The 22,467-nt window shown below is 41.4% G+C and overlaps 2 protein-coding genes across 2 annotated transcripts; one reads left to right on the plus strand and one right to left on the minus strand.

Moving 5' to 3' along the window:
• The first annotated feature begins 1,388 nt into the window (after window positions 1–1,388).
• Window positions 1,389–12,564, plus strand: itih6 (inter-alpha-trypsin inhibitor heavy chain family member 6). The gene is made up of 15 exons (XM_051949742.1): window positions 1,389–1,394; window positions 1,600–1,754; window positions 4,250–4,360; window positions 4,516–4,763; window positions 5,139–5,308; window positions 5,400–5,516; window positions 5,626–5,797; window positions 5,938–7,551; window positions 7,684–7,716; window positions 9,284–9,301; window positions 9,399–9,464; window positions 9,554–9,775; window positions 9,880–9,993; window positions 10,091–10,474; window positions 11,410–12,564. The coding sequence occupies exons 1-15, from the start codon at window positions 1,389–1,391 to the stop codon at window positions 11,670–11,672; spliced, it is 3,693 nt and encodes a 1,230-aa protein (XP_051805702.1). The 3' UTR covers window positions 11,673–12,564.
• gdi1 (GDP dissociation inhibitor 1) lies at window positions 12,334–22,185 on the minus strand. Its single transcript, XM_022189825.2, has 11 exons — window positions 21,885–22,185; window positions 20,611–20,718; window positions 20,348–20,447; window positions 19,849–19,983; window positions 19,561–19,759; window positions 19,211–19,342; window positions 18,990–19,089; window positions 18,715–18,886; window positions 16,769–16,913; window positions 16,565–16,619; window positions 12,334–15,175 (listed from the first exon to the last, which is right to left on the minus strand). The coding sequence occupies exons 1-11, from the start codon at window positions 21,927–21,929 to the stop codon at window positions 15,023–15,025; spliced, it is 1,344 nt and encodes a 447-aa protein (XP_022045517.1). The 5' UTR covers window positions 21,930–22,185; the 3' UTR covers window positions 12,334–15,022.
• Window positions 22,186–22,467: the final 282 nt, after the last annotated feature.

The raw sequence follows: 22,467 nt of genomic DNA on the forward strand, positions 1-22,467 counted from the left end.
AGTGATCTCGGACATGATGTTTTTAAAAGTCCTAGTTCTCTTCACTTTGCACATGCAAGAGGGATTATCCAGGGATTATGAAGCACACCTTGGCACAGATATTCATTTACAGGTGAGAATTTTTATTTTTTTTAATGCTCAGTTCATTTCTGAAACACACCCCTCTCATTGTAAGTATAGTTTTATCTCTATGATGTCCATGTCGCAAGCACTTTTAAGAGATATTTGTTGCTAGTGAGCGCAAAAATGTTGTTAAAATGAGGGAAATGAAACAAAAGCAGCGTCTCCTACGTCATATACATCATATAATCCTGTGTTTTATGAAATTTTACAATTTTCCATTTCCCTCATGGAGTTTCCACTCCTAAAGCTATTTGTTTATGTTAAGTTCCCACCAGTGCACAGGATGTTTGGTAATGTATTGACACAGCAATGACTTGTGTGCAGAATTAACATCTGAGACCAAACCGTTCAGCTTTCGCAGGCCCGATATACAGTGAAAGCATTTATTTCCAGTTCCACTTCCCCTCCATTCGTGAATGGCTTTGATTCAGACTATTTTGACACAAAATCTTGACCCAGCCCTCACATACGTAGATTGTGGAGATTACTTCAAAAGCGGGTCATTTTGAACATACTGGTGCTAGGAAAACCTTGTGTTATACAGCAGAACTGTTGCCACGTCCCATTTCTTAAAAAAACTTTTTTTTAAAAATGACCTTTTTTCACTTGCTTCCTTGTTTCTTTTCCAGAGAATAAAACGTCAGAGCAAACCAGCAAAGCCAGTGGTAAGTTTGTGTATCAGTGTTGGCCATGAAATGTCAAATATTCACCTGATTGTTCTGCAAAAACATCCAGTTTTAGCATTTCTTTCTTTTTTTTTTTTTTTACCATACCTGCACATGATATAGAATTAAAATTAACAACAGTGCTCACTGCTGTGCTCTGAAGGTTGTACAAAGTAAACTGGGAAACAAACATGTCTCCGGCTCCACTGTGGTTTTCTGCTCACTTTGCTTCACTGGTAACTGTGAAGCAATTCCCTGTGAACTTACAGTAAGTCTGTTTGTTCTGCACAAACCACAGCCTTCCTAAATACCAGTGAGCTGGAGGCCTGATGTGGCCTCCTGCTCCGGCCGGTCGCCTTGTCCTGCAGTAATGTGGCCAGCACTGACCAGATTGGTCTCAGCAGGCGCCACCATTCCCCAAGTAAACAAGAGGAGGGCAGAGACACCATGCAGGGAACTACTTTGTGTTGTTTCGTTAACTCGTCAGAGCCATGCAGCGTAAATCGTGATATGAGGGAAAAATCATATTCATGTGTGAAGCTTAACAGTTTTTTATTTACTCAATTCTCAGGGCAGTGCATTGGGTTTAAGATGGCATTCATGGATGTCTGTTGTAGCTACACGACCGGTGGTGTCACATCGCTGTAAATTTGGAATTTGGGTCTATAAGTTTCATTCAAGTGGCAAATCTGCAATGTTATCCCATTGAGCCGGCATTTGATACAGTCACTGAACCAGAATAATGTCTCCTCAAGTTTCATGCTTTCTCCTCCAACCTCTAAAGTGCTGCTTGTGTTTGTTCTGTCGCTAGCTGAAGGTGACAGACTACCATGTGAAGTGTTCAGTGGTGTCCCGCTATGCTGTTACTACGGTCCAGAGCTCAGTGTGGAACCAGCTCCCGATCATTAAGGAGGCGGCCTTTGAGGTGGACCTGCCCTCCTCTGCTTTCATCTCCAACTTCACCATGTAAGTCAGTCCATTGTCATCAAGTCTCCTGCTTATGTCCACAGGGACATTCGTCAGTTAGTGTCTGTTTCCATCTTTTAGCTGCATCACTGTGAAAGTCATGAAATGCTGCCACTCCTAGCGTCACTAACTGTAGCTTTGAGTCTATTAAAGGTGCAGTGTGTGAGATTTAGTGGCCTCTAGTGTGGAAAATGCAGATTGCAACCAACTAAATCATATTTACCACCTATGTTCCAAACATGTAGAAGAACTTATTGTCCTCACTAAAATGAGAGAAAACACCAAAGGCTTCTTATAAAGCGAGTCGTGTTTCCATGATGTATTTTCACGAACACATCTGAAGAAGTGCAAATCGCAATATTTTGAAAACGGCAACATGCATAATGAGAGTTTTCTGACATAAATAGTAATATAGCGCCTTATTTGACCTGAGATTCTTAGCAGTGTTTTACAATGTGTTTCACATGACCCATTCACATAGCTGCCATGTGAGGCGCTACCCTATCACTGGGGCATTGACCGTACCTGTCTGACTGTTTCGACTTGTTTCATTGTCTTTAGCTCCTAAACTTGACTGATACCAGCTTACATGAAAGAGTAATTACAACTTTAACAGCTGAGAACAATTACTGTGAAATCCTAGAAGACTTCTCTCCATTTTTTCTCATAGACGAAGAGTTTTGTTTATTCGTCTTCGAGATCTTTGAGAAAGCAACAGCTTCTTCTACTCTGTTTATTGCAGCTATGTAGCCTTTAGCGCCACCTTCTAATGACACTACTCAGCCTAGTTTATTTGCCTGTAACATTTAATCGATTAGGCTTAATTTGCATTTTCTTTTTTCACGTTTTTAATATTTTAAAAGTTTTCTTGTCACTTAAATGGAAACACAGTTTATCTGTTCTGGGTTACTGTAGAAACCTCCAGTAGATGTAGAGCGTCATTCCAAGGTAATGAAAACACAATTATTGTTATTATTGGGTGATTTCATACTAATAAAAACACAATTATGAATATTATACTGTAGTTTTTTAATAGATCCATGTAAATCCTACACACTGGACCTTTAAAACTAAAGTTCCAAAATCCACACCTTCCAAGTCGAAAGTATTGAAGTTGGCAGAGAAATATTATTTCTTTCCTGAAGAAATAATATTTCTCTGCCATATGGTAAGAAATTGAAATAAGTCAAAGTAATGTTTTCGCTGATGGATAGAATCCAGAAATACAACTTCAGAGAAGTTATGTAAGGGTCCAGAATTCCGGTGCAGAGGAGATGCACAATTTGATTAGTAAGAGGGTCGAAAACCACTCTCCTTTAAAAATGCTAAATATAAACAAAACAAATAAGTCAACACTGCAGGCCAAACAGCGAGCCCGGAGCTGGATTTGGGAGCGGAAGCAGGTCAGGCGGAGGGGGAACCTGAGGGCAGATGAATACCAGGCTTTGTAAATGGAAGTCAGAAAGTTAATAGAGAAAATGACAGGAGTTTGCCCAGTCCCCCTTTTTCTCCCCCACACAGTTTACTGAGGCACCATGCCAGTTTAGATATGCTTCAGACACACGCCTACATCGACTGGATGTATCCATGTCCTGCATAGCTACACTTAGATTTTTCAAGTATGTGTGACTTTGGAACTTGCGCAGCTTTTTACAGCCATAATCTTCACATTTCTTTTTCTCTCTCTTTCACTTCTTTCTTTCACACACATGCACACTGTCATCCATATTTTCACATACACTCAGCGACAACCGTCTGCGTATCGCCTGTTACCCAGAGGGAAAAAGTTGTGGCATTGCGTTAGTTCTTTGGCATTTCTGCATCTGAAACTAAGCACTGTGTGTTCTGTGTGTATAGGTTGCTGATGTACAGCCCCCACCCCCCCACCCCCAGCCAGCCACACATATAAATACAAGCACCTTCATTTTCCACTAGGCTCTCTCATGCCATTCTGCTCTGTGTCTCAAACAAGACCCGCTTCAAACCTACGGGTTTATTTTAGTTGGGCCTTGATGTTTTTTCTCTTTGGATATATTTGTTCAAAGGACTTGACCTTAATTTAGCACCTCATCACGTGACAACAGCGGTCGCTAAAGTCTAGGAAACACGCTCTGTGGACTGGACGGCGTTTTTGAGCAGTGGTTTTGGTTGGGATTTTGCTGGGTGTAGCACATGGCGGCACTCCCCTGGAGCATCATCAGCCTGCGAGATCTCTCTTCATTAACGCTGTTTTTCGAGGGAAATTACTGTTTTCCACTCACCCTGTTTGTGGCCCCCACCTTCCCTTCACATGGTATGAACTCAGTCTGTAAACAAACCCGATGGCTGTTTGTGAAGCAGCTTTGTGATCACTCTGGAAATACAAGGAGAAAAATAAAGTAAATCAAGCCCAACAGCTCAATGCAGGCCAGGCGTGTTTCTGACTGTAACATAATCTGGCTACTGTGACTCACACAGAGGGCTGTTTCTTCTTCCTCTTTCCTCTTTCCCATCAGCACCTCCAATGGCAAGGTGTACGTGGCCCAGGTGAAGGAAAGAGCTGCTGCCAGGAAAATTTACGACGCTGCTAAGAAGCAAGGAAAAACAGCCGGACTTGTCGCTACAAAGTCAGTCCTAGGAAAACGTTTTTGTAATACCTTTAGCGACCACAAAATTTCACATTTCCAGTGTCATGCTCTGGGTTTTTCTAATAGTAATGCAGATGTTTTTAACTGATCCACTATGATCTTGTGATCTTCCCCTTTGCTCTGTGGTGTTGCAGAGAGCGGGAAATTGAGAAGTTTCGTGTAGCAGTGAGTGTGCCATCAGGAGCTTGGATGTCCTTCTGCCTGTCCTATGAGGAGCTGCTACCTCGTCGACTCGGCCGCTACGAGCTCAGTTTAGGTTTGAGGCCTGGACAGCTTGTGCAGAACCTCACATTAGATGTTGATGTAACAGAGAGGACGGGCATTAGTTTTATTAAAGTTCTTCCTCTCAAGACAAGCCGATTGCTCTCCAACATTGCTCAAGGTAAAAATGACATGAGGATGTTGTAACTAAATTATCTGTGCAACTTTTAAAGTGAAAATTTGCTCTTGTATAGCCCCACACTGTCAGAAAGCACAGAATGTATGTAATACCCTTCAGTGGATGTTTAGAAGAGGAACTGTTAAAGTTTTTAGGAGGACACTGGACTCTTGAGATGAATCACAACTGCTCATATTAGTAGTTCTTAAAGAAAAAAGGGTAATGGAGTAGAGTTGCATCTATGTCATGGCAAAAACAAATCTTTCTTCACCAGATTAATTTTTTTAGGTTTTAATGAATGACTGCTAAGGGACTTGTGTGTTAAAAATGTTTTTATCCACCACTACATGGATCTAATCATGTACTACTTTACTACAGGAGATACAGAGGCTCCTTCTTCCACTCGTGTTGAGAGGAGTGCTGGATGTGCTCGAGTTCACTACAGTCCGACTCTACAGCAGCAGAACAGTATTTCTTCCAAGGGTCTTAATGCAGACTTCATTATTCAGTATGACGTGGACCTCAGAGACCTCATGGGTGACGTCCAGGTCAGCAGCATCTTCTCATATCTGGTTTGTCATGCACATGTGATGATTTTGATGCCAGTCTTCATCTGTCTTCCTTCGCACTGTCTATCAGGTGTATGATGGCTACTTTGTGCATTACTTTGCACCCAGAGGACTTCCTGTGGTTCCTAAGGATGTTATATTTGTCATTGATGTCAGTGGCTCAATGATAGGCACCAAGATAAAGCAGGTAAAGTAGACAAATTTCATGACTAGAGCTACATTAAAAGTTTAAAGAAGAAGCTGGCTAAAGATAAAGTGGGATTTCTGTCATTAATGCTAATCATTTCTGTCAGTAGACCAAACAGGCCATGAGCACCATCCTTGGGGACCTTAGAGAAGGAGACCACTTCAACATCATTACCTTCTCAGACAAGGTTCACACTTGGAAGAAAGGTCGAACAGTGCGAGCAACTCGACAGAATGTACGAGATGCCAAAGAGTTTGTCAAGAGGATTATTGCAGAAGGATGTGAGTCAAAATCTAATATAGTCTGAGCTGTGACACTGTAGTCAGATCTGGCCTGTGGATCTTTTTATTAACGCCTTAATCTTTGTTTGCTTTTTGCCCTCAACACCAATTATCTCCATTGTTTAACTCTTTTGTATCAGGGACCAATATCAATGCAGCTCTGCTGTTGGCTGCCCAACTTGTCAACTCTCCATCCTCTGGATCTTCCAGCCGCCTCTCATCCCATCGTGTCCCTCTGGTAATTTTCCTTACTGATGGGGAAGCAACCATTGGAGTAACGTCTGGTGACACCATCCTCAGTAACGCCAAGAGGGCTTTGGGCTCAGCCTCTCTGTTTGGCCTCGCTTTTGGAGATGATGCAGACTTCCTTCTTTTGAAACGCCTGGCACTGGATAACCGAGGTGTAGCCAGGATGGTGTACGAGGACGCAGATGCAGCCTTACAGCTGAAGGGCTTCTATGATGAAGTAGCCAGCCCTTTGCTGTCAGACATCCAGCTGTCTTACTTGGATGATCAGGCATTTGACATCACTCGCTCCCTGTTCCCCAACTACTTTCAAGGCTCTGAGTTGGTTGTGGCTGGCAGGGTTAAAGCAGGGGTCAAAGATTTAAAGGTGTCAGTTTCAGCTACTGATTCAAAACAGCGCATGAAGGTGGAGAATAATGTGCTCATTTCCCATGCAAAGGGTAATGGGAGTACAGATTCACTAGACTGTTCTGGAGGTTTAGAAGGGATCTCCAGCTTTGTGCATCGTCTCTGGGCGTATTTCACCATCAAAGAGCTGCTACTGGCCAAACTGAATACTACAGACCCTGCAACTCAAAGGCTACTGGCAGACAAAGCTACCAACCTCTCTCTCAAATATAACTTTGTAACACCGGTCACTTCTTTAGTCGTAGTTAAGCCAGATGCAGATGAAGCAGCTCCAACTCCAACCACGGCTACAGCCACTACTGCTGCGACGATAACCACAACAGCAACGACGACAGCTACCACCAAAATACCAGCTGCAGGTGCTGCAAAGAAGCCAAGCTCACCATCTAACCCCAGGTCTAGAAAAACAAAGCCAGACCGGCCTCAGCCACCTCCAAATACCCTCCAGCCTAAAAAACCTTCATCGCCAACTTTCACAGCAAAAACTGTGGCTTCACTGTCCAAGAAATCTACTACAACCTCAAGTCCCAACTCAAACAAATCTGGCCCAGCACCAATCTCTGCTAAAAAGCTCACTCCTTCCCACAATGACTCCAAAACTGCCTCTCCTCCTCCAGCTGGAAAAATATCCACTTCTCTGCTTAATGTTCTGAAAACGGCTTCCCCTCCTGCACCTGGAAAAGTCTCCACACCCATACCCAACACCATGAAAACAACAATCACCACAATGCCAACATTTACCACTAGCACCTCACAGCCACTCAGCTCCATCAGAACTGAGTCTGTTACATTTACCCAGCAGCCCAGCACAGTGAGGTCAGCTCCTCCTCCTGTCAAAGTGACTGATTCGTCCACAGAGGCAGACAACAGAACCACATCTGCTGCACATGTTCATCAGCCTGAAATCACCACCTCCCCACCCGAGCTGCCGTCTACGCTCACTTCTCCCACCCCGGCCCCGGCTCCAGCTGTGGAGGGCAACAACACAAACTCAGATGTCGAAACAGACCAGAGCATCGCCACCCTTGTGTCTGCTACCTTTGCCCCTATGCCTGGGGTAACAGATGGGCCACGACTGTGGGAGGCAGCAGGCCTTCTGGGTAGGTTAAACACTATCTTATCTGTCTAATTTACAGTCAAAACAATTTTGTGCTCTGACAGTTACAAGCTGATTGTTTAAGGTGCAGACTTTCTATATATCCACAATTGAATTTTCCTCGTCTCTCCACTAGATGTCTCTACTTCCATTCAAATTCAGAGAAAAGGTAAGACTGAACTTTCTGTCTACAACAATAAAACTCTTTCTTCTCAGTTTTAAATGTTTTTTATGTGGTTTACATATATTTAAATGCAGCAGTGGAACAAGTAATCCCATTCCTTTCTGATTTTAAAGTAAGAAAACACCTAAAAACTAACTGTAAAGCTAATTCTTTACAAAGTTCCTCGACCAAGCATGTGTTGAAAACAACAATGTGTGCAGAAAATTTATTTTACCGGATAAGCTGTCTCAGACTGTCCGACTATCAATACAAGACATAAAAACATAAAATCAAACCAAAGCTATTATTTTAAAATAATCTAGTTAAACAAAGTTAATGCAAAAGATGCCTAGACGTGTCCTTTGTATCTACTTTAAAATAACTCCACTAAAGACAGGGTTTCTTATCAAGACCATGAAGTGACCATTTAGTACATGAATAAAAGAGTCTTCAAAAAATTCAGAAAATCTGTAGAAAGCACCAGATGATTCTTTTATGACAAAAAGAAGAAAACCATGTTTTAATCCAAATTTAAGCTAATATACTTGGTAAGAGCTGAGGTTCTGACAAATCTGATAGCACTCTGATAATATTGCAGTTATTAATTAGTTACAGTTAGCACTTTTATTTTAAGGCTGTTTAAATTGCTCCTACTGCCACCTTGATTATCTTAGACATGCATTTGAGCCTTGTTCTTGCCACAGCCTTTTTCTTAAGTGCTCTGTGAGCTGATTTTCACCAACTTTGCCGATAGGTTTGAGGTAATATTTATTAAAGAACATTAAAGAAAGATTTTGTATATATAACCCTTTTCTGGATAGGAATCTGTGCTGATATGTGATCTTTTGTAAGATTTAATGTTATAGTGTTAACTGCTAATTTGGATGAAAATGCATCTCAGTGGATGTTGGGGAGTAACACAAGAGTAATGTATTGAGTATTGTGATGAACTACTTTGCACATGGAATAAATAGGTAAAGCAATGCATTACTTTTAAAATAAGTAACAAGCAGTGTGTAATCCATGACCCTTGAATAGGTATTTAAAGTGGCAACAGGCAGAAATCTGACAAAGGCAAAAAAGAATAAGCCAGACGAACATGAGTATATGCACAGGTTTCAAATGCACATAAATAGTCATGTTAAAAGACACTTATTGTGGCTAGACCCAGGATTAAAACAACACTCTACCACGTAAAAGTCTGTTTATCCACACCCTACTCACAGTCACTGTGGACTCTTTCCATCTATATTCTCTCTCATCTGATCTGGGTGTCAAAATGGAGTCTGGAGTCAAAATGAGGAACTCAAGTCCAGTTTTCTCTTTGACCACTTGAATCCCAATATGCTGAAAGGTTCGTATAGATTTGAAGAGCTCATTTGCTCTAACAAAATTTAAACTGGAAAAGTAACACAAAGTTGCCCTTAGGTACAGTGCTTTAAATCACCACCTTCCACGACTTTTGAAAATGAATGACATTGTCTTACAGCTGGTAAATAGATAATCAGTTACATGTCAGCACAGGCACTGAATACAAATCAGTAATCTTATGTTTTTTTTTTCTTTTAAATAGATATTGATCTTGTGAAAGGTTAGTATCATTGTTAATTCCTCCTAAAATCAACATACTCCAGAGCAGAGCAGTGTGCACCAAACTTATTCTTGCATTATTTGCTTACATTTCTCAGACTATGATGCAATTTATGACTATGATGCAACTTATGACTATGACGACAACCTCAGCTATGATGCCTGTAAGTTCTCAGCACTTATTAGAAGCAATTGTGCACTCTAGCTACTTTTCAGACATGTAATATTTATTTCCAAATACATTTATTTTCAGGGGATGAGAATGCAGACACTGAGTCATTTGGTGGTGAGTATTTAGAGGGTTTATGTCTTAAATATCATGGAATTCATTGTAGAGATGCTGCTTGCAATATATGCTTAGTCCTGTTGTTGGTTTCAGTGCTTGGGAGTGAGGAGGACTGTCCTTTAGTTGAATGTCTTGTGCTTTTAGAACCTCCATCCAGACTGAGCACCATCGGGGTTTTCTCCTCTTCAGGTCAAGACTCTACATTTTGTTTATTTGCTTGTAATTACACCCCATTATTCTGTGATTAGTTTATGTATTCAGGTCATGTTTCACCTCAATGTTGTCTATTGCAGTTGATGGAGATCCTCATTTTGTGGTTCAACTACCAAAGCTGCATCAGAACCTGTGTTTCACAGTAGACGGCAGGGCTAATGACGTTCTCAGGCTGTTGGAAGACCCAGAGAGAGGTGTGCAGAGACATTTAACGGAACATATCATCTGGGTGCATGCAGGACTTTGTAAATGTGTGACCAAATATCTACACGTGTCACCTTCTTCTTCAAGGGATCATTGTGGACGGCCGCCTAACAGGGGCTCCCTCCAAGCACGGTGCCGAAGACCGTTCACGAACTTACTTTGACCAGCTCACCATCTCCTCAGCCACAGGCATCTCTGGTGACATCATGATCACTTTGTCATTGGACGCGGTCGTGGTGGAGGGGGAAGGACAAGATACCATTCCCATCAATCAGCAGGGGTCGGTGACAAGGCAGGGCGTCACGGTTACCGTTGACAACCATCGGAGCTGCTGGATTGAGCTGGTCAAAGGGGTTCGGTTCCTGGTCCTGTTCCACTACTATAAACATCCCAGCTACCTGCAGATGGCTCATCTAGGATTTTATGTCACAGATGGACGGGGGCTTTCTGACTCAACCCAAGGCCTACTGGGTACGTAGACATCAGCTTTTCACTGTCAGCCTCCACTAAAAATATGTAAATCAGAAAGCAAGGGAAAGCCATGAAACAGCAGTAGAGACTCTTACTCTTAGACAAGTGCACATGAAATAGGTGAATAATATCAATAAAATACTTTCTTTTTACATTTCTTTGATTTTTTGGCTTAAGGCTGAACTGCACTTTGATTTTTGCAATACAATATGGGCGGTCACTCAGCTCACAGAGGGCCAAAAGTTTCGACGGGAGGGATTCACATGCACCATTTTGCATCACGTGTGCAGCCAGACTGGCCTCTAAAACATAAAAGAAAGCAGGCTGGATAATAAAACACACAGAGGGACTTCAGTAAGCCAGTACTCAACTTATGCTATAGCTGTACATGTCAGATAGTTGTTTGCTGTTATATTTATGTCCAAAGTGCTACATATTGCATCCTTCAGTCCAGTGGTTACCAACCTCGGGCAAAGATTAGAAGTGAAATGATTCCAAATTTCCTAAAAAATGTATATATTAGATAGTTTTTTTTTTTTTTTAAAAAACATCTTTTTTTCATATGTACTACTTCAGTCATCTCATGAACTGAAATTGTTTATAAAGTTAATAAAACTTGCTACTCTTCAACCAGCTTTCAAATAGGCATTTTTGTACTTTGCTAGTGGTATTGGGACTTTTAATTGAGTAAATTATCTAAATATCTCTTCCACCACTGCAAACAAAGCATGTTATCGACCATTGGTTTAACTTTTAACAGTGTGTTGTATTTTCTAGACTTCGTTTTTTTATGTAAAATACAATAACCTGAAAAGTAACCAACAATATAGCCGTGAAAAGTATTTCCCTGAAAGTATACATCAAACTGACAAATGCTGAACTTGAGTAAATGATGTTCAGTTCTTTTCTGAGTGCTGCTCTTTATCTGCCTGCAGGCCAGTTTCAGCATGCTGACATGAGTGTGTCAGTGGTGAAGGACCATCTGGACGGAGGAGCTCACCGCGCAAACAAGGACGACATTTTAGCCAGAGGGATCCTAAAGTGGGGATCAGAGCACATGCCAGTCACCTTGCAAGACAAGACGCTGAAGGACTCTGTGCGAAAACGCCACCTAGGCAAGTGTTGGGTGGTGCCCAAGGCAGAGGTACAGAGACTTCTGGGTCATTCATATGAGAGCTACGTGGTGAATCATGCGTAACTCTAGCTGAGTCAGCTCCACCTTGTTGTCTCTCTGCCGCATGGCTCAGGTCACAGCAGTTATCATGGCTATCAGACAAAGGATGAACCAAAACTGGGACCCAACAGGGCTAAAATGATACGTTGCCACAGTTGCTGAATGAGATTCTGTAAGGAACACGGATGTGGTTACAAAAGAGGGTGTGACAGATTAGAGACTGCAGCGAGACAGAAAGCTGGATATGAAGGAATAATGATGTGTGGTTGTACAAACATAGTGAAGGACTGAATGGTGCCTCTGTTTCTTCTCCATCACTGAATTTGAACTGGATTCAAGCTCTGTGTTGTGTATCTATGACAGAGAAGCAATGTTCTCCTGGTCGCATAGCAACTACAAAATGTTCATTTGTGCTGCAGCAGTTTGCGCTTGCTCCAGAATGTCTCAAACACTAACTCTGTTCACAAGTTATCAGATTCTTCTTATATTCCATCATGGGGTGATTATTAGTCAAAGCCTTCTCTTTCAGAATCATTTGTAATTAATAAAAACTGTATCATTTTGTAAGGTGTATTTTTTAGTACAGTGTATATAAAATAGTATTGTATGTATGTATGGATAATCTTCCCACTACTACTACTCACCTGGGAAATCATGATTACATCTTCAAACAGAAACACATATCCAGGTTTGCCATGTGCTTTTTATTTTTCTATCATTTCATTCATAGTTTAATTCATTTTATTTGTTACACAAGACATTAGGCATTGTTCACATACTAGTGATCAAACAAGGACAGTAAGTTTTCTACTACTCAGCCTGAACTATTTCTTTTGTCAATTTCAAGGGATATTGTCAATAGTGGTTTTCAAAGGCCATACTGGATGGAAATTAAAACAGTACAACCACACATGAGGCTTTTGTTTTCAATAAATAAAAAAAGAGAGGACAGTATCTGATGCTGAGGAAGGGTGGGGGAGAAAGGGCTGCTATGTTCAAGGAGTAAACAGTATTCCAGTTTTTCTCAGATAACATGTTTCCAGGATGAAGACCACACACAATGTAGAATGATGCACAGTGTGAAACTGTTGTGAACACAGCTGTATAGACTGTGATATCAGCTCTGTGACTGACTGTTGCTGTTTTCCTTCCATCAAAACCTGTTTCTTAGGAATGCTAATAATTATATTAAATTGTGATGCGACACTGGAATGATCAGTAAATAAGGTAAACGTAACACATGACACAGCAAATAGCAAACAAAAACAAACAATTTCGATGTGCATCACTTTTAAAATCCATTTTTCATCAGAACATAAACTAAGAGCATAGCATATTCAGCATTTGACGTAAATCTTTCCACAATACGTCAGCAAACTTTAAATAAATAGAGCATAAACGGTAAGACACGTAACTCCCCAAACACATGATAACTTTGTTTAGAGTTGTTAAGGGATTGGTCATGGCAGATAAAGTGAAACGGAACAGCTTCAGGGTTTTAAAGGAGATGATCGAAGCATCTCGTCTGTTTGTTTTAGATGTGTAGAAAGCCAAGCCACAGATGAATCTCTAAGTGTGCACTCCAGAGATATGAAGAGCTGTCTCCTCTCAGGTGTACAATAACCCACCTGATGTGCTAGAAAACAATATTCCTTCTATAGTGTTCACTCAGCTCTGCAGAGCAGCGCACACTACCACAGTGAACCTTTAATATTGTCAGCAAGCTTTGCCAATAACAGAAAGACCATTTTTGGCACAACACTGACCTGCCACTACCTGGTAGTAAAAACATTTTTAACATTTGAATTAGACCCCAAATTAAGGCTACAACCACATAAAAAGCATTTCGGTTCATTCTCATGGGGCGGCACTTGTAACTGTGGCTTCATACTTTTGCTATGCTACAAACTCTTAAAATTATGGGAGTATCCAGCTTTTCCTTCTATTTCACATCTACAATAGTTTCGGAGGATTTAGTCCCGAGGGTAATGACTTATCTAAATGACAAACACAAGGGTTGAAACAACCAAGACACGATCTGGTGCTTTCACTATGAGCCGAAATTTCAGTCTTCACTCTCTTCACTCTAAAGTGAAACTTTCCGAAAGTCAAATCCACAACATTCCCTGCATACATTCTTTTCCCCATGGCACACTTCCTTGCATCTCAACGAGTTCTTAGTCGCACATTTCTTCCAGAATACTTCATAAAAAGTCTCACCTAACAACACTATAATCCTTTCCATGCCTCTTTTCACTCCCGACATTCCCTTTTTTCAACTCGAAGACCACAGTTTCAACCTCCGCTCCTGTAAACTTCATAACTTCAGCCAGTGAAATGTGCACCAAATATATAGAAATAAAACTCTTCAATAATTTAAAATGTTAGAATGTAAACTATTCAAATTCAAAATTGACATCACACAACAGAGATAAACAAAGGAACTGTTGTTTTTTTGAGGAGAGGGGGAAGGGGGTTGGGGTGACAGTTAATAGCCACTGGTTAGCTTGCCTGCTAGCACAGGGAACACAACAGCATTGCAAAGTGAGCACTATCATGTTGACAGAACAGCCCATTTATATGTAATTTGTCATCACATTTTTTTTTTTTTTGCCCGACCAACAGATTTTGCCAAAAGGAGCGGCTTCTATTGAAGTAACACAGGTAAAAGACCAAGTAAGAGAAAAGTGAAAGCAGGGTTGACAGGCGTGGTGCGTGGAATGGTCCAGCCTTCAAACCGCAGTGTCATTTGAGTCTATGTACAATACTACCATGTGTAAAAGGTGCATGCATGTCAACTGGAGGTGACCCTTCCAGAGGATTCTACACTAAGCCATTACAGGTCCCTCATGTCAGAGCTTGCGGTCCACACCCCTCAGTGCCGATCTTCCACCCAGCCAACCTCTGATATGAGAAAGATGTTACAGAAAGGATGAGATGCCTTGAAAATCGCCAACAACAAGTAATAAATTCACCTCTAATGATAATAGTTAAGACATGATTATACTGTAAATTCTACAATGGAATGAAAGACCATATCAACCCTGCTTTTCAGTGACAGAGAAAGGGAGTGTGAGTATTTGAAAAGCGTGTATGGTGTGTGTTTGTGAGCGTTTATGTGTCTGATGTGTGTCGAAAGAGAGAGAGAGAGACGTAAGGAAAAGGAGGCGAGCGGCTGAAGGAAGGCAGAGCTCAGACACATGAACCCTCTCCACCACGCTCTCACTTGCCCCCTCCCCACCCATTTATTTTTAAAGCACTGTTCAGGCAGCCCTGGTTCCTCCACCGTTGCAAACTCTGCCGCCTCTTAGCCCCCATTTCCGGCCCCACCTCCTTTCCCAACCCCGCCCTCTCTCGGAAGCCCCATCTACCGCTCACTGCTCATCCTCCCCAAACACATCATTCTGTTTGCGTTTCATGTTCTCAAAGTCAAAGTCGCTCCCGGTCATACGTTTGTAGATGTCCTTGATGTCGTTGCAAGTGGTCTCGAAGTGGGTGGTGGCATCGTAGGACCTTGAGGCGAAGACCTGTGAGAGATAAAGGAACAAGAGTGTTGATCTACAGCGACGCTAGAAGCTCTGTGAGGCTGCAGCTCTGAGTTAAATAAAATTTTAAAAACGCATGATTTTTCTCATGCTGTACATTGCTGCAGCACCTATTCCAACACTCTGTATGAAATGCTCCTGTCTCTTTAGAGGTTGAAACAAGCTTTGCAGATGCCCATCTACATGGTGTAGCTGTCTGCTGCCAGTTGAGGGCACTGTCAAAAATATGCGAAATAAAACTCTAATCGCAGGCAATTCTTATTCCTGTGTGTGCGCTGTTTTCCCGTGTGGAGTGAGATGGCGTGACAAAAGTAATAGATTGACATCTGAGAGCATTACTGGTCGGTCTGTTGCATCATCAGTCACAAGAAGTGCTTATAAATACACGCATTGTTCATCATTCCAAAGAACCCTATGCCCTTTCTAGAAAGCCAACCTTTCAACCAGTCAGCATTCGACTTGTGTATTAGATCGCTGTTCGCTTGTTAGATAACTGCACACAAATATGTCTTCATACCCTCTACACTGTTGGAATTCCCGTATTCCATAACTCTGTGTATGCAGGGAGCTATGAAAATGGACAACAATGCAGCACCTGTCTTAACCCACTCACGAAACTCACGAAAGCGAGGTAATACTGACTATGTATGCAGATCTATAGGAACAGAGATGCAGCCCAAACAGGAGCAGCTCTACAAAGGAAATAATGATGAACTGCGGTGAAGCTGCTCATTCTTTCTTAGGGGCAAAACTAGCCTCTATGCAGGCATTATGCAAATGTGTTCCAAGGTGATGTAGATAAGAAACAGAAGAAATGCCTGGACTTCAAACGAGATGTTTCAGGCAGGTAAGGCGCAAACAAAAATGCCCTTTAATGTGGCTTTGGGGAGGGGTTGTAAGTTTTCAGACCTTTTACATGCACAAAAAAGCAGCTTCATGACAAACTAAAGGAGAAAAAAAGTATATGGGATGTTTAACATGGTGAGGTTTGACAAATTCTGTTTGCCATGTTCACTGTCTTGCTTTCACTCATGCTCACATTTGCCTTTTAAGAAATAACAGAGTTGTGCTATAGTTATGCTATATACTACACTGATCCTGAATATCTGTACCAAATAGTGGAACACCTTGTCAATAACTGTCAAGACATTTACTTTAAACCAAAAAAAATTGATTGTACCAGAGGAAAAGTGAGGCATTCATCCTCAGCGAACCATGATAGTTTGCATTCCATCTGATGGCTGCTGAGATAGTTGTCTATCTATCTATAGAGAGTGGTGACCAAACCATCCAACACTGTAATACTGGCCATGACTAAGCATATAAACATAGTTTTTCTAGTTGCAATGCTGCTGGAAACAAATATCTTACCTGGCTGTCAGTACCGTCATCTGTGGGCTCATAAAGGTCACTAATAGCCACAAACCTGCCAAAAACAAAAGGAAAAACAACTTAATCAACTTCCTTACTTTACTCTATATGACTGTCACGTTTTGTTTGATGGCCTGCTTGTTTGTTAAAGTATGAATAAACTGAATGCTGACTTATGGCACAGAAGTAAACTACTGGACTGACTTTTGGTCGATGGGCTCCAGCAGCTCCAGGGCCGGTTCAATCTCAGCCTCGGGCTCACTGGTTTCCACTGTGGTGCTGACGATGGCAATGTACTTCCCCTGGGCTGCCACGTTGTGAGCATAGGAGATCATGCACACGTAGATGTCTGGAGAATTGAAAAATGGGTTGAGGAGGGGAAAGTTACATCAGTTGACTTAAACCTGTGTTAACTGGGTTTTTTTTTGGCCACATGGGGGCAGCGGAACCAAGCTGCAAACAGCACTGACACCTTATCCCCCCTGGTTGTGCAAACAGTTCCCTGTTTACGCAAGAGAAATGGAGTCATAATAGCATTTGTCAGGAGTCATGTTTCTGGGCCACCTGCTGCACATCCAATATTCACTCTCTTATGTCTCTGTTTTTACCTCCATAACTGCTGAAGGAAATATGTGGCTCTTTTCAGCTGATACACTTTATTAGCAAGTGAATTCCAGATTTTGTGTGGCATTCAGTGAGCTGTTAGAGCTTTTCTGCTGCCAACAGCTTTTATTGGTAGAGTAGTGAGAATGAACTATAATGGTAAAACGATGGGCCACAAATCCAACACAATCCGCTCGAATGCTCCATAACGCTGAGGTGAACTGTAGAGTTGAGTGATCCAATGTTAATTTAGCAAGAACACAGAATATGGTAGGTATGTTCATAAGAAGCCATTTAAAAACAACTACTTGACTAGTCTAACAGGAAGGAAACACTCATAAAATAGATATAATGAAGCGCTATTTTGTATTTAAAGTAAAACACTGTCCAAAACAATACTGCACACATATGTAAGTCATTTTATTTATATGGTACATTGAACACAACAGGCCATTAAGCGAATGTGTTTCTAATAGGGAATAAAGATTGTTGTTTTGAATTTAACTAACAACATTAAGATAAAAATAACTTCAGTTTCAACAGAAACTATTGTGCCAGATACTGTTTGGGTTAGGGTTAATAAAAATAATTACGCTAAAATAAAACTAGCATAGAAAAGCAATGTAATACTGAAAAATGATATTGTTCAATGTTTAGTGTCTAGTTGTTCAGCTGTCATTCCTGCTAAAAGGGGAAACTTATTAATACAGTTTAATTGCCACTTAACAAAATCACCCCTTGTAGTGTTCTGTGGTGCAATATTAAACAAATTATTATATTTAGGACCCTACAGTGTTATTCATGGTCCAAATTAATCTGAGAACATTATGTATTAAATCTGTAAATATAGAATGTAAGAGCCATTTCAAACCATCAATCACATCATTCAAAAATGAAATTTGAAATGCAGATGAACATGGTTACACATTGCTCCAGTTCAGTGGTTATTTGCCAGTTTATTCAGACACAACCTACATACAACCTTATTTTTATTTTCTAGATCAAAGTACCATCTAGTCACGCTGGTTTTATGAGATGTTATCTGTCCTGCATTCTGGATTTTTACAACCGGGCCATAAGTGCATTGAGATGAGGGCTGTCATCTGCCTGGGCTGCAGTCCCAGATAGTGGGAGATGGATGCATAAAATCTTAAATGCAACAGCTAGCCAGTTTTGTACCAAAATAAAGTGTTAATGATTAGTCAAACCGCTGCTGACCAGCGAGGGTAACATATATTTGTCTAGTCGAGTAACTACTCACATCACAAGACTATTGCTGCCCTAAGAGTCAAAAACAATGCCAACCTTTCCCTATCAACCTCATTTTTAGTCATTTTTATCATGATATACAGATATATACAAATAATTTGATTTATCTCCATAAAAACAATCCTTTATATCATCAGTGTTAAAAATCAAAGCAATTACATTTAATAAAAATTGCATCGTTGCTATCAGTCTTATTGTTCCATTTTCAGTGAACCTAATTCCATCAAAGTCTGTTTCACCATTTAGCCTATTTGGTTAAAAGCAGCAACGAGGCTCACCTGAGTTGCGGTTAACCTGATTCTGAGGAATGATGATCTGGCAGGAGTTGGCGTCGTTAGTGTTTTTGATGGGGTGGCTGAGGATGCAGATCACACGGATCACCTGACCGGCCTTGCGGACACGGTCGGGGATATAGCTGGGGTCACAGATGAGCTGCTTACAACGAGCCACCTGCAGCAGAAGTGAGACAGGTGGGTCAGTGAACTCACTTCCAAGTTTGTTGTGACACTAATAAAACTTCATATTCTTTCACATTAAATCAGCGCTTCCATACCTCGCCCTCAGACTTCACTCCAATCACCTTTCCGCCCTCCATCACTATTTCATCCACTGGTTTGTTCAGCATGTAGGTTCCTCCATAGATTGCACTCAACCTAAAATGACAAGTGATTAAAGTCCATTCACTCATGGAGTGTTTTTATATTTCTTTAGTTACAATTACAGGCAATGTATGCTAGGTGCTAGATCGTAATTATAAAAAAATGATGAAAATACCTGGCAAATCCCTGGGGCAGTTCTCCCAGACCGTACAGAGGGTAGAGGTAGGGGCTCTTCCCATATCGTGCCAGTGATTCACTGTAGAGTTTGATACGATTGATCGTCTCCAAACAGGGAACATCAAGATAGCTAAAGGTAAAGAGAAATCAATGAGGAATCTGGGTTGATCTTAATCTAAAAAAAAAACAATTAAAAATATTATGCTTTCAGGATTAGATTATAAGTAAGTACATTAAAGCTCTATTACATCTTCACAAGAGCTCTGAAGTCCATTTAAAACACTTAAACCAGCAGTGACACTGACCATAATGCAGCTTTTGATATGATGTTGGACATTATGCTCTTACTCATCTGTCCTGTAGAGGGCCAGGGCGTGGCCGGTGAAGTCAATGACGTCCTGGCCGAGGTCAAACTTCTTGTACACATCCCTCATTGTTGTGGTCTTGGGGTCCACGCCCTCAAAAGTCTTGGGGTCATTCTCGTCAAAATTGGCCACAAAGACTAAAAACTTCCGAAACCTTCGCTTCTCAAACATTCCCATCAGATCTGGAAATTTAAACAAAAAGTTTCCGTGTTTCCGTTACTCTACTCTTAATGTCTTACAAAACGTGCTGAGACACATTCAGGTGGCTTACTTGAAGCTAGTGCCTCAGTCTCAGTTGACGGCACCTTGTAGATCTTTCCTCCTTTGTAGACGAAGCTTCCCTCCACTACCTTAAAGTCCAGGTACCGTGTCACTTCTGTGTATAGCAGCATCTTCACAAGCTGACCTGCAGTCACACAGACAACCACAAGCTATGTCTTATTTGTGAGCAAATAAAATCATACCTTTTTATCATTATGGATTCTAAGAGTTTCACTAAAAAGCAACTGGACTTCTCTTTATGTTTCTTGAAGATGTTAATGTCTCATCCAACAAAGTTCAGGACTGAAGGTAAAATGTCTTTAACAACAACTGCGCTTTATTGAAGCTCTTAGGATTATCCAGCCTTTATAGTATATCAAGTTACAGATCGTCATTTGAGTAGTTTGTTTAGTTTATTCTTTATCCATTGGGCCTTATGTACTAGTTATTTACAAATCTCCCTTGTATATGAAAAGAGTTTAATGGTATTAATATATTCTGATACCAACCATTGGCCATGAGAAACTTGGGGATGAGGTCAACGTTCCAGTCCCTCCCTCTGCCCATCGACTCAGGTGGGCTATCTGGGAGAGTAAAGCGCTTGTAAAGCTGGAAAGAGAAACATCAGCATCAAATCCACAAGGCTCACAGCATCTGAGAGGCGGTTAGCAAATGAAGACAGCGAAGCAGTGGCGGTGGATTGTAAAATGAGATATACTGAGGGACATAAAAAATATATTGATTGGCTTTATAGATCCCAGGAGCCCTTTACCTCCTCCAGGGGTGTAATGGAAGAGCTCTCCCCACCATAGTAGGGGTTCCTGTCCATGTGCAGGACCTTTTTCCCATTCACGGACATGATCCCGGACAGAATGCATTCCTGAAAAAAGACAAGAAATGAGCATCAAGAACAAATTAACAGTGAATGGACATCAAATAAAAGTAGTTTATGAAGGGGATCAATCATTATGAAAAAAGTAAGAGATTTAATAATAAAAGAAACACTCTCAGTTGCTTGTTTTTAAGGTACACCAAGCTAAATCTATTGTGTAAATGCAGCCCTGCAAAAAACTACCTTTAAAAAGACTACAACACTCATGTTTTGTTCCATTTTAGAGACATGTTGATTTGTGTCATTTTAGAGGATGTAGTTCAACTGACAGGTGTTTCTATTAATTTATCCACGCTTTAATATCACTAGATTGAAAAGGTTGCATTTGATTAAATTATTTTTGAACAAAAACAGGCTACTGGAGGTAAATTCGAGTTAGGTGGTTTGACAGAAAGCTGCAGGAGACTGAGGAAACCGTGTGCGCATGCGCGACTGGACCGCTTCACCCATGTAGCTACTATAATAATATTAATGATCATGATAAGTATAGTAATAACAATAGTAGCTGGAACAGTAATTACGGTCACATGAAATTGAGTGGATTTTATTCATCACATCAAACAAAAAGCAGCATTAAGGCTATGCATTGACAAAAGGATATTTGATAACTTATACAAAACTACCAAAATGTCGTCCTTTCCGTTTGCCAAACCCATATGAGAGCCACACAACGTGAGCCGGGCCTGCTTCTGCCGCATTGGGTGTGATAAGTGAAGGTAATTGCGGCGAGAGGAGCAGCAGAGAAAGGCTCAGTCATTTAATAAACCCGTGCTCAGGCCTGCGCCAACCTCAGGATGGAGGCCTGTCTATGCAAAGAGGACCATGACACACTGTGGGGTTACGCCTAAAAGATGCTACTGGGTGTAACACAACACTGAACCGGCTGCGAGGCTGGGGGGAAAAAAACACAACACAAACATCTCCTCCGGGAGCATCGTTTGCTTTTTGACGTGATGCACAAGCAGCTCGACCTGTTTAATTTAATTTCTAACCCGCATCTCTTTTCACTCTTTCCTAATGTCACCAGCGCGCAGGGATGCAGGAGGCTCCGGAGCTCCGCTGGAGGATAACGGGCCTCCAAAGCCATCATTGTGGAGCTCACACAATCCATCTGCTCGCTTTCTGCGCACAGCAAACGAAGCTTGTCTACTCACCGTGAGTCCGGTGCCCAGAACGATCACATCATATTCCTCATCCATGTTGTCTCACCGCCTCTCCCGTCTCGCCCTCTTTTTGCCTTGAGAATTGAAGGGTATCGGAGGAAACAGGTCCACAAAGCGGGAAAACGGCTCCTTTTTTTCTCACGCCAAGTGCTCTAAACGGCTTCTTTAAAGTTGAATATTATTTATTAATCATGAGGCATTAATGACCAATAGAATATACTGTCCACACTGTCACCGGCGAGGACGACCAAAGATGGCCCTGATCGCGGAGCACTCTAGAAACGTGTCGGTGCGCGTCGGCAAATAGTGCGCATCCTCCTCTTTCCCGTGTAGTCACACAATGGACCCAAACCGAAGCGCTGCGTGGAATAACAAACGGAGCCGTGAGACGGCTTTAGCGAGGGCTCATGTTGAGTTTTAGAGCTTGGCTTGGAGTTTAATATTTTTTTTCATTTTAAATACACTGTGTACAAGTGTGTGTGTATGTGTGTGCTCTCTATTTTCCTTTCTATCCTCTTCCCAGTTGAAGGCGCAGCGTTGCGTGGATGTGGGCAGCGGTATCCCTCCGCCGCCA

The sequence above is a fragment of the Acanthochromis polyacanthus genome, chromosome 6 (assembly GCF_021347895.1).
Source record: "Acanthochromis polyacanthus isolate Apoly-LR-REF ecotype Palm Island chromosome 6, KAUST_Apoly_ChrSc, whole genome shotgun sequence".
NCBI lineage: Eukaryota > Metazoa > Chordata > Actinopteri > Pomacentridae > Acanthochromis > Acanthochromis polyacanthus.